General features: G+C 34.7%; 1 protein-coding gene across 2 annotated transcripts in view; it reads left to right on the top strand.

Moving 5' to 3' along the window:
• LOC132717359 (uncharacterized) overlaps positions 1-2715 on the top strand; it is an 81368-nt gene extending 78653 nt beyond the window's left edge. For both annotated transcript variants that reach the window (XM_060700807.1, XM_060700808.1), the window contains exon 4: positions 1858-2715. In XM_060700807.1, coding sequence (XP_060556790.1) covers positions 1858-1950 — 93 coding nt within the window. In that variant the 3' untranslated portion in view covers positions 1951-2715. The remainder of the gene's footprint in view (positions 1-1857) is intronic.
• The last annotated feature ends 10809 nt before the right edge of the window (positions 2716-13524 follow it).

The raw sequence follows: 13524 nt of genomic DNA on the forward strand, positions 1-13524 counted from the left end.
TTGGCAGAAATGTTATCCATAATGAGATGATGTGCAGAGCGCAGGTTTGACCTTCCTCAGGTCAAGGTTACACTTAGTAATTTTGTATCAATGTCAAAATGTCATGTCCGCTCTGTTCCTTTTAAACTGATAGTAGAAATTAAATCTATTTGGCAGAAATATTATATTACTGAGATGATTTGCAGAGCACAGTTTCTAACTACCTAGGCTCGAGGTCAAGGTCACACTTACTGATTTAAAATCCTTATGTAAGACTTTAGTGTATATTTTACAAAGGCAGGTAAGAATGTATGAATTTATTAATATGCTTCCTCCCAATATATAATATTATGTTTGTTAACTCCCTTTATTTCGTATAGTCTATGTTTTTATTATATCCCCACAAACAAAGTTTAGGGGGGGGGGGGTATTAGGAGTCAGCTTGTCAGTTGGTCTGTCAGTCCTTTTGTTTGTCCACATCATGGTTCACATCTTGGTTTCCGGATGATAACTAGAGTTTGGAATCAAACTTGGTATATAGCAACCTTATGTGCAGACCCCGGTTGGTATTATATTTGGACCCCCTGGGGTCAAGGTCACTGTTACTAAAAATTAAAAAATGATTTCCGGACAATAACTAGAGTTAGGAATGAGATATTGTTATCAAACTTCAAGTGTAAAGCAAGCTTATATGAAAACTCTGGATGCTGTTGCATTTGGACCCCCTAGAGTCAAGGTCACCATTACTAAAAAATAGAAAAATGGTTTCTGGACAATAATTAGAGTTGGGAATGAGGTTTTGTAATCAAACTTGGTGTATAGCAAGCTTATAATTATGAAGACCACGGTTGGTATTGCATTTGGACCCCCTGGGGTCAAGGTCACCATTACTAAAAATAGCATGTCAAATACTTTTTGAGCTTCATACGACCCAAGTGAAAAATTTCAAATTTTTACTAAGTCAAGGGTAATAACTCTACAAATACTGAATAAATCCACAAGGGAAACCCTCTGTGCATAACTTCACATGCTGATAATCATTTCTGTAAAGTTCCTTGACCCTAGGTCAGATATTTTTTGAGCTATGTGCAACACAAGTTGAAAATTGCAAATCTTTACTAAGTCAAGGGCAAAAACTTTTAACAAATACTGAATTAATTCCACATGCAAAAACCCAGGTGCTCAACTACACTTGCTGACTAACATTCCTGTGAAGTTTCATGACCCTAGGTAAAATAATCTTTTTGAGCTGCATGCAACACAACATGAGAACGGAAGTATGGCCGGACAAGGGTAAATCCAAATGTCTGCCCCCCCCCATAGTAGGGGCACAATTAAACAATGGGGGTGCAGGGCGAAATTTAAGAAATAAAATGGTAGGGAGGCAGAGTGAAAACACGCTAATTAGCAAAACAAGGTTTAATAAATGTATAAAATGGTGGGGTGCAGATCGAAAACCTGCTTATTAACAGCGCATGGAGCGAAAAGTAATGCTTTTTAAAAATAATTTGCAAGGGCCGTTAACAACAGGACGTTAATAAGTGTCCTATAACAATAAATATTTCGCTTTGCAACCCGTAGTATTACAATTCAATCTCATCTTTTCGCCCCGCGCCCCCACTTATATGTGTGATGACAATTACCTCCCCCGTCATTGTAACTTGTTATTTCTCGAATTTTCACTAAGCAGGGTTGCGAGGCAAAAACTCAAATGGCATAAATCAGCCACCATACGGTTGTCTTAATATCAAGTCTAATTTACAAGTTATCATTTTTCTTTAGTATTTAATTTTCATGGTCAAATGACTGACTTATTTACTTAATGTTTTAAGTTATAATTTAACAATACTCATATACACTAAATACTCTTATTTGCAGCCCTATAACATGCAAGTAAACATTGTTGTACTGGAGGCAAATGGTCTACGTAGAACAGATTTTTCTGAAGGTATGTATGCATTATACACATAACCGAGCAACAAATTGTCATATTGGGTATTTTTGATACCATAACATCGTATAAACATATCTTTTTTGAAATTATCTTTTAAGATTTTGTTTTAACACTTAAGATATTTCTCGTGTAAAAACAAGGGAAATGTATTGCTTTCCCCTGCAAGTGACATATTTCTCATGTAAAAACAAGGGAAATATATTGCTTTCCCCTGCAAGTGACATAATAAGGAAATATTTGTCTAGTACCATAACTAATAACAGATTCAACAAAGTATATTTCAAGAAATAAAACATTGCAACTTATGTCAAACATGGATTAAATTTGAAAGGGAATTAAAGAAAATAATCATAACTTTGGTTGTTAAAAGCTATTGGATTTACTTCAAACCAATATTTTATGGATTTACGGAATATTTATGAATTATTTCGGCTTGACTCCACCAAATATGAATTGAGACAATAATGATCTCCCAACAACATGGGAAAAATCAAAAGAAAGTAAAAGTTATTTTCTCCGGACTAGTATGTTCAACTATGAATGCATCTAGAACGTTATATTGTTCATTGCAAGAAACAGGGGGAAATGAAGGTAATTAGGTAGAGATAAACATGTAAGCCTTACATTGATTACATAGACATAAACATCCGTTTATTTTAGCAGTGTTTATTATTTAAGCTTATTATTATACTGTAATACAAAGATGGTTGGTAGAACTTTAAGAGTATGTTATTTGAATAAGGTCTAATAAAAATATTAGCTTTTTAACTTGTCGTATTATAGTTTCCCCCCTGGCGGACTTTTGTCCAGAGCATATCTCCTAAACACATGGAGGAATTTAAATGAAACTTATATGAAATAGTTCTCTAGGTCAAAGGTCAAGGTCACACTAAGAGGTCATTGAAAAACTTTGTCCGGAAAAAAACATATACATGCATTGAGGTATTTCAATATAGCTTGGCACAAATGCCCACCATTGTGATCTACTGGGATATACAATAAATTCCATACTTTGTCCCAAGTTTATTAGTACTGTGTTCGATTTACTGGCGAACAATTTATTCAAAGCATTCACTGATAATATATTTTATTATCTTTTTTTATTGATTCATAGAAACAACCTAAAATGGTTTAAAAATTTGTCAGGGACACCTTACCACAAGTCATATAGGCGTTCACATAAAAAATGTTGTCTGTTTTTGTTGTTGTTTTACTTGACATTATTAAAAAACGAGGTTGAATGTAAAGCAAGCCCTTGAATCCGTACAAAAGTCCATAAACGCAATGTAATATCTATCAGATTAACGGGACAGACAAATTATTTTCACACATTATGGATATTTTAGCAACTATATCTTTAATCAACCCCGTGGTCGTGCGATTTGCCGCTATATTATTTATGTTTCATACATTATATTACGTGCATTGGCCGACAATTTCTTATTTTATAAAAAAAGGCTAAATAAAAGGTAGATGATATTCATAAAAGATGTACGGTATTTGTACGATACATGAATTACGAGTAGTAAGGACCAGTATGTACCGGTAATTCACGCATATATGGAACTACCGATTTCCCTCATTGATGCCTCAATAGGGGGCGGAGCGTTATCGATAATAGACAGGTTACGCGAATAGCAGATAAAAATGGTACAGGTACCGTTTTAAAACGTTTAAAAACACATTTTTTGGACTAACTGCTTCCAAAATTAAATCACGAATGTGTTCAGAAAAGGTTGATAAATCTACTAAGCAAAAAAACTCATTTTAGGTATTTTCAGTGATAATTGACTCCGTTGTCACCTTAAGAATGATAACTCTACCCTGCATTATTTTTGAGTTATTGCCCTTAGTTATTTTTCAAAATTAATTTTTGTCCAGAGCATAACTCAAAAAGCCTTTGAGATATCAAAATGAAACTTCATAGGTGCATAGATCTCACTTAGGAGGTGTGCACTGCACAAGAATGATAACTCTACCTTTTATAATTTTTGAGTTATCGCCCTTTCTTATTTTTCATACATAATTTTTCACCCGAGTGGAGCATAACTCAAAAGTGTTTGAGATGTCAACATGAAATGTCATAGGTGGATAGATTTTATTGAGGAGGAATGCTGTGCAAAAGAATGATAACTCTTCCCTGTACAATTTTTTAGTTATTGCCCTTTGTTCTTTTTCATACTATTTTGTCCGAAGCTTATCTCAAAACGTATTTGAGGTATCAACTTGAAACTTCATAGGTGGATGGATCTCATTGAGGAAGAGTGCAGTGCACAAGAACAATAACTCTACCTTGCATAATTGTTTAGTTATTGCCCTTTTTTAGCTCACCTGTCACAAAGTGACAGGGTGAGCTTTTGTGATCGCTTTTTGTCCGGCGTCCGTCCGGCCGGCCGTCCGTCGGTCGTCCGTCGTCCGTCTGTCCGTAAACTTTTACTTTAAATGACATCTCCTCATAAACCACTAAGCCAATTTCATCCAAACTTCACAGGAATGTTCCTTTGGTGGTCACCTTTAAAAACTGTTCAAAGAATTTAATTCCATGCTGAACTCTGGTTGCCATGGCAACCGAAAGAAAAAACTTTAAATATCTTCTTTTAAAAAGCATAAGAGCTAGAGCTAAGATATTTGGCATGAAACATGTTCTAGTGAGTGTCTTCCAAGTTTGTTCAAATAAAAGCCCTGGGGTCAAAATTGGCCACGCCCCAGGAGGTCATTGATTTTCCCTATATGCATATAGTAAAAACTTTAAAAATCCTCTTTTAAAGAACCCAAAGAGCTAGAGCTAAGATATTTAGCATGAAACATGTTCTAATGAGTGTCTACCAAGTTTGTTCAAATAAAAGCCCCTGGGTCAAAATTGGCCCCGCCCCAGGGGGTCATTGATTTTCCCTACATGCATATAGTAAAAACTTAAAAAATCTTCTTTTAAAGAACTTAAAGAGCTAGAGCTAAGATATTTAGCATGAAACATGTTCTAATGGGTGTCTACCAAGTATGTTCAAATAAAAGCCCTGGGGTCAAAATTGGCCCCGCCCGGGGGTCATTGATTTTCCTTATACATGTATGTGTATAGCAAAAAACTTAAAAATCTTCTTTGAAAAAACCCAAATAGCTAGAGTTTAGATATTAAGCATGAAACATCTTCTAGCAAGTGTCTACAAAGTTTGTTCAAATAAAAGCCCTGGGGTCAAAACTGGTCCCGCCCCAGGGGTGTCATTTATTAACTATATGTGTATAGTAAAAACTTAAAAAATCTTCTTTTAAGAAACCCAATGAGCTAGAGCTTGGATATTTGGCATGAAACATCTTCTAGTGAGTGTCTACCAAGTTTGTACAAATAAAAGCCCCGGGGTCAAAATTGGCCCCGCCCCAGGGTGTCATTGATTTTCCCTATATGCATATAGTAAAAACTAGGGATGTCATCTGGAGCCGAAACGGCCATCCGGATATCCGAATCAAACATCCGGATACATCCGGATGTTCGGATTGTTGTTATATTCTTAGTTGGCTGATATGACGTAATAATTTTTTCGCGACCCTTTTCAAAGTGTAGTATTTCGTTTTACTTCCCTTTTTAGCTCACCTTGCACAAAGTGCAGGTGAGCTTTTAGGATGGCCAACCAAATGGCGTCCGTCGTCAGTCGTCCGTCCACATTTTAAATATTCTAAGGACATCTTCTATGATACCGCAAGGCCAATGTTAATGAAACTTGGCAGGAATACTCTTTGTATGAAGCTCTATCAAGATTGTTCAAAGAATTCCATTTCATGCAGAACTCTGGTTGCCATGGCAACCGAAAGAAAAATCTTTAAATATCTTCTTTTAAAGAACCGTAAGAGCTAGAGCTTAGATATTTTGCATGAAACATCTTCTAATGAGTGTCTACCAAGTTTGTTCAAAAAAAAGCCCTAGGGTCAAAATTGGCCCCCCCAGGGGGTCATTGATTTTCCCTATATGCATATAGAAAAACTTAAAAAAATCTTCTTTTAAAGAACCCAAAGAGCTAGAGCTAAGATATTTGGCATGAAACATCTTCTAGTGAGTGTCTACCAAGTTTGTTCAAATAAAAGCCCTGGGGTCAAAATTGGCCCCGGCCCGGGGGGTCATTGATTTTCCCTATATGCATATAGTAAAAACTTAAAAAATCTTCTTTTAAAGAACCCAAAGAGCTAGAGCTAAGATATTTAGCATGAAACATCTTCTAATGAGTGTCTACCAAGTTTGTTCAAATAAAAGCCCTGAGGTCAAAGTTGGCCCAGCCCCAGGGGGTCATTGATTTTCCCTATATGCATATAGTAAAATTTTTAAAAATCTTCTTTTAAAGAACCCAAAGAGCTAGAGCTAAGATATTTGACATGAAATATCTTCTAGTGAGTGTCTACCAAGTTTGTTCAAATAAAAGCCCTGGGGTGAAAAGTGGCCCCGCCCCGGGGGGTCATTGATTTTCCCTATATGCATATAGTAAAAACTTATAAAATCTTCTTTTAAAGAACTCAAAGAGCTAGAGCTAAGATATTTAGCATGAAACATGTTCTAATGGGTGTCTACCAAGTATGTTCAAATAAAAGCCCTGGGGTCAAAACTGGCCCCGCCCCGGGGGTCATTGATTTTCCTTATATGTGTATAGCAAAAACTTAAAAATCTTCTTTGAAAAAACCCAAATAGCTTGAGTTTAGATATTATACATGAAACATCTTTAAGTAAATATCTACAAAGTTTGTTCAAATAAAAGCCCGGGGGTCAAAACTAGCCCTGCCCCAGGGGTGTCATTGTTTTTAACTATATGTGTATAGTAAAAACTTAAAAAATCTTCTTTTAAAAAACCCAATGAGCTAGAACTTAGATGTTTTGCATGAAACATCTTCTTATGGGTGTCTACCAAGTCTGTTCAAATAAAAGCCCTTGAGTAAAAATTGGCCCGGGGGGGGGGGCTATATACAGGTGAGCGACCTCGGCCCTCTTGTTAATTGAATGTTACGCGTCAAAAAAATTTCGTTATTGATTTTATTTTTTCTATATAGAATATGACTGTTATCGATAAATTTAGTGCATATGGTACTTACGGAAGACGGACAAAACCCCACCAGTTAAAACCCCACCACTCAAAATTTTATAGAGTGGACAAAACCCCACCACTGAATTTTATAGAGTGGACAAAACCCCACCACTAAATTTTACAGAGTGGACAAAACCCCACCACTTACACAATGTACCAATTATTGGGCAAGATTTGATGAATTAAAATATATATAATATACACATTTTTTTCACATTTTTTTTAAAGTTCAATATAACATTTGTGTAATATAAGAATGAACAATTTTATTAACAATGCATTTACATCTTGCATGTGCAATATGCAAAAAAGGTGTACAAACTGTACACAAAAAACTTAATCCAAATCCCTGAAGAACAAAACAGATTATTAATTGATGTTTTGATTGCAAAAAAGGTGTTTCAATCTGTACACACAAATAAAATCTAAAATCCCTAAAGAACAAAACATGATAATTATAGCAATATAGCATTTATTTCAATAGCAATATAATATAATGAATGAGATTATACAAACAATTTACAAACTGTTTTAAAATCAACATCAAAGAGTAGTCGTTTATATGAGACTGTGCCACATTTATGACCTTGAATTATCCATTATTATTAGTTTCTTCAAATTCATTTCTTCAATTTTATTTATATAAAAAATAAACTTCCTTACTATTAATCAAGAATATAGCACATTTTCATCAATTAATGATAGCACATTTTGTAAAGCACATTTCTAGTTTATTCAGTTGAGTCTATTTTCCTTCATTGTACTTAGTTTAAGCGGATACAGTGGCCGCTAGCCTAAAGAAGCTCAGGTACAGTCTTCTCCTTATTGATGAGTTGTTCACACATTCTTTTGAGTTTCTGCTGATGCGCAATTGTTTGTTTTTTTAACATGTTTACAAGAAAGTTTTGTCCACTCTATAAAACTGAAGTGGTGGGGTTTTGTCCACTCTGTAAAATATAGTGGTGGGGTTTTGTCCACTCTATAAAATTCAGTGGTGGGGTTTTGTCCACTCTATAAAATTTTGAGTGGTGGGGTTTTAACTGGTGGGGTTTTGTCCTACATTCGGTACTTACGATTTCAAATGAAATGAAAATGAAATTTAACGCCGTTTGTCTCAATTCCTAATTAGTATATAATACACATTAACACTCGCTCACATTTTTGAAACAAAATAACACCTGTAAAAAATAAAATATAATTGTTCCATTGTTCAATAACATGCATACAATTTACACACGATGACCTTTGACAGGTGTGTAGCCGGCTTTTCAAAAGAATCTGCCAATCTTTGATGTAACTGGCTGTTTGATTCGAATCATCAAAGAAGTTGCCGAAACTAACATGAATTACACACATTTTGAGTGTTTATAAGTGAAAAAAAAACTTGAAAATTTTGTTTTTAAAACAATGCACATGTTTGATTAATACTAAAGGAGAAAGTTATTTTGTCGGATAATTATTGTATCAATTTCAAAAAAAGCTGTGATGATTAACATATAATTATTCGTAAGTGCATTTCTTGATTATTTTATTTCTGCAGATTTTTCATTTTCTCAAAATAAGGAGTCGACGGGTCGGTAGGCCAAAATATATATAAAAAATAATAGCCTAATTAAACAGTTAAATTTGGACATAAGAAAGGTAACATCGTTGCCGATTGTCATCGCACAGGACTTAGAATATTCATCTTAAATCCTACAAAACTTTGTTTGGTGTTTTAACATGTGTCATACCTGACTCGTAATTATTGATTTTTTGTGGTCTGCAGACGTTATGATGTGTATTGTCAGGTGTACGGACATAATCCCCTTCGGACAAAATCCCCTTCATGTATTTTTGTATATCTGGACATAATCCCCTCCATGGGTGGACATAATCCCCTTCATGTGTGAAATTTTGAAGTGGACAAAATCCCCTTCATAAAATTGCTACCTAGGACAAAATCCCCCTTGGAGGAATTTTTGGTTTATAAAGTGGGTATGAGAGCGACATACTGCATTATGCTGTGTGGTAAATATCTTAATGGGATTATGTCCACCCATGAAGGGGATTTTGTCCGGGTAGGCGAAGGGGATTTTGTCCGAAGGGGATTATGTCTGACATTCTTATTGTCAAACTAAGGTACAATATACAATATAGTGTCAACACCATGTCTATGTTGATTTTTTATCACATTTTCTAAAAATTCTGAAATTTATTTTTACGAACATCCGGATTGGAAAATCAGCACCGGACACCGAATCGTGATCCGAACGTTCGGATATCCTGACTCCGAATGAAATCCCTAGTAAAAACTTAAAAAATCTTCTTTTAAAGAACCCAAAGAGTTAGAGCTAAGATATTTAGCATGAAACATCTTCTAATGAGTGTCTACCAAGTTTGTTCAAATAAAAGCCCCGGGGTCAAAATTGGCCCCGCCCCAGGGTGTCATTGATTTTCCTTATATGCATATAGTAAAAACTTAAAAAATCTTCTTTTAAAGACTTCAAAGAGCTAGAGCTAAGATATTTAGCATGAAACATGTTCTTTTGGGTGTCTACCAAGTATGTTCAAATAAAAGCCCTGGGGTCAAAATTGGCCCCGCCCTGGGGGTCATTGATTTTCCTTATATGTGTATAGCAAAAACTTAAAAATCTTCTTTGAAAAAACCCAAATAGCTAGAGTTTAGGTATTAAGCATGAAACATCTTCTAGAAAGTGTCTACAAAGTTTGTTCAAATAAAAGCCCTGGGATCAAAACTGGCCCGCCCCAGGGGTGTCATTTATTAACTATATGTGTATAGTAAAAACTTTAAAAATCTTCTTTTAAGAAACCCAATGAGCTAGAGCTTAGATGTTTAGCATGAAACGGCTTCTTATGGGTGTCCTCCAAGTTTGTTCAAATAAAAGCCCTGGGGTTAAAATCGGCCCTGCCGGGGGGGGGGGGGGGGATGGAAGGGGGGCTATATACAGGTGAGCGACTTCAGGGCCATCATGGCCTTCTTGTTTGTTTTTGAGTTTAGTTTTTTTTTCTCCTTTTTTGTGGCTTAAATGTTGTGCTGCATTTTTCTTTTTCTTCAATACATGTGAATTTTTTTTATTTTTGACATTTTTGGAAATTTCATGGGGATAATTTTTCTTCTCTGTGACTTCAAAATTTCACTTACAATTTTTGAGTTGAATTTTTCTTTTTATGTGGCTTATAATATAACTTGCTGCATTTTTTTTCTGCAATACAAATACAAATATTTTAGGATTGACATTTATGGCAACTTCATAGAGGTAATTTTTTCACCTCTATGACTTCAAAATTTCTCTTTAAACATGCAACATATAATTTTTGCTTTCACTGACAACATTGGATACAAAAGTAAAGAGTCTGGCTAATACTCTTTGAAAATTGCATAGGGGTAAATTTTCAATGCTTTATAATCCCCAGTCTTGGGGCCGGAGAGGATTATAGGAATGCTGTCTGTCTATCAGTTCATCTGTTTATGTAAATGTCTCTTAGTAACATTTTTCATGATCACTCCATATCTCCTTTACCCTTTGTGGTGAATGAAACTTTGTTAAATGCAAAGTTAACGTTATTGAAATAATGTGCAGAATGAATTCTGCACCGTGTTTACTGAAGGTCAAGGTCACACTTTAAGGTCAGATATTCAAGTGTTTATTTTTATAGTCCCTTCAGAATCCCTTTTTGCCATTTAAAAGATATTTATATTACCTATGGTCAAATATTCATTATATTACCTGTGGTCAAAATTAATATTCACTATATTACCTATGGTCAAATATTCATTTTTAGCTCGACTATTCGTAGAATAATCGAGCTAATGCAGTCACCCATTTGTCGGCGTCGGCGTCCCTGTGGTTAAGTTTTTGTATGTAAGCTGGTATCTCCATAACTACTGAAGGGAATGGATTGAAACTTCACACACTTGTTCTCTGTGATTATCTAAGATGATTGGCACAAGTCCCATAACTCTTATTTGCTTTTTTACATAATTATGCCCCTTTTTCGACTTAGAAATTCTTGGTTAAGTTTTTGTATGTAAGCTGGTATCTCCATAACTACTGAAGGGAATGGATTGAAACTTCAAACACTTGTTCTCTGTGATTATCTAAGATGATTGGCACAAGTCCCATAACTCTGATTTGCTTTTTTACATAATTATGCCCCTTTTTCGACTTAGAAATTCGTGGTTAAGTTTTTGTATGTAAGCTGGTATCTCCATAACTACTGAAGGGAATGGATTGAAACTTCACACACTTGTTCTCTGTGATTATCTTAGATGATTGGCATAAGTCCCATAACTCTGATTTGCTTTTTTACATAATTATGCCCCTTTTTCGACTTAGAAATTCTTGGTTAAGTTTTTGCGTGTAAGCTGGTATCTCCATAACTACTGAAGGGAATGGATTGAAACTTCACACACTTGTTCTCTGCGATTATCTTAGATGATTGGCACAAGTCCCATAACTCTGATTTGCTTTTTTACATAAAAATGCCCCTTTTTCGACTTAGAAATTCGTGGTTAAGTTTTTGTATGTAAGCTGGTATCTCCATAACTACTGAAGGGAATGGATTGAAACTTCACACACTTGTTCTCTGTGATTATCTAAGATGATTGGCACAAGTCCCATAACTCTTATTGCTTTTACATAATTATGCCCCTTGTTCGACTTAGAAATTCTTGGTTAAGTTTTTGTGTGTAAGCTGGTATCTCCATAACTACTGAAGGGAATGGATTGAAACTTCACACACTTGGTCTCTGTGATTATCTTAGATGATTGGCACAAGTCCCATAACTCTGATTTGCTTTTTTGCATAATTATGCCCCTTTTTTATCTTAGAAATTCTTGGTTAAGTTTTTGCGTGTAAGCTGGTATCTCCATAACTAATGAAGGGAATGGATTGAAACTTCACACACTTGGTCTTTGTGATTATTTAAGATGATTGGCACAAGTCCCATAACTCTGATTTACTTTTTCGCATAATTATTCCCCTTTTTCGATTCATAAATTCGTGGTTAAGTTTTTGTGTGTAAGCTGGTATCTCCATAACTACTGAAGGGAATGGATTGAAACTTCACACACTTGTTCTCTGTGATTGTATTGAAACTTGAAGGGTTTGTACCTTTTCGTACAATTTTATGTATTCATATAGGTAAACATTATTATACTCAATGAAACACCCTTGTGACAAATTTTCGAATAGTCGAGCGTTACTGTCCTCCGACAGTTCTTGTATTACATATGGTCAAATATTCACTATATTACCTGTGGTCAAATAATATTCACTATATTGTAACCTATGGTCAAATATTCACTATATTACCTATGGTCAAATATTCACTATATTACCTATGGTCAAATATTCACTATATTACCTATGGTCAAATATTCACTATATTACCTATGGTCAAATATTCATGATATTAACTATGGTCAAATATTCACTTTATTAACTATGTTCTTGTCCAAAGCATAACTTGAAAACAATTAGTTGGAATTCAATACAACTTCATACAAAGGTCAAGCACTTTGAGACAAAATGCAGTGCACAAAAACCATAACTCCATTTTGACTAATCACAAAGTTATTGTCCTTTAATACTTCTTCTTGTCCAGTGCATAACTTGAAAAATAATGGTTTGAATTCAATGCAACTAAATATAATGGTCAAGCACGATAAAAGGAAGTGCAGTACACAAGAACCATAACTCCAGAGTAGTTATAAAGTGATTGCCCTTTGTCACTTTTCCTTGTTGCAGAGCTTAACATGAAATCTAGTGCTTTGAATTCAATGGTGTTGGCCCGGTGAATTTTCGTATTCTTTGTTCTATAGTAAATTAGTCACATTTGAGGCCTAATTCTCAATTCCACTCAACAGTTCTTGATGAATTATATACTGTCTTCAACTTTAAACATCAACACTATCTAAGTCAAATGAGGCCAGAAATATAATAGGTTAGCCATCTACTTTTTTCAGAATTCACCACTTTGAAAACTCCTGACTGCTTGTGGGTAGTACATTTTTAACCCTTCCGCCCACAAATGAGTTCCTGGAAAATACACATAAACAACTTTTAAAGTCATCCTTTAACACACAAAAATTACACTCATTCAATAAATAAACTTAAATCATGACCAATCAGACTAGAGAGAACTTAAATTGGGCCACTTCAAAATTTTAAAGAACTACTTTCTACGGGTTTGGTCTAATTCTGTACCGGGGTGAGACCTAAATGAATCTAAAATTTAAGTGAAGCCAAAATTTATACTCATTCCCTAGTAATTTAGTGTCATACGAGTACAATTATATAGGTTTGACATGCCTCTAACAAATTACATTAATGCAGTACCATTTCTTAATTATGAACTTTCATGCGAAAAATCAGCTTTGGCCAATAGAATTTTATGCAAAAACTTATATTACAAAATACTGTAATAACTATTGATTCTGCCAATGATTTTTTTCAAAGCAAGTTTTATGTTACTGGCTAATGTTATGTAGTTATTTTATAAAAAGTATAAGACAATATTGCTTT

This window comes from Ruditapes philippinarum, unplaced genomic scaffold, assembly GCF_026571515.1.
Source record: "Ruditapes philippinarum isolate M1 unplaced genomic scaffold, ASM2657151v2 ctg2749_1_1_1_1, whole genome shotgun sequence".
NCBI classification, from domain to species: domain Eukaryota; kingdom Metazoa; phylum Mollusca; class Bivalvia; order Venerida; family Veneridae; genus Ruditapes; species Ruditapes philippinarum.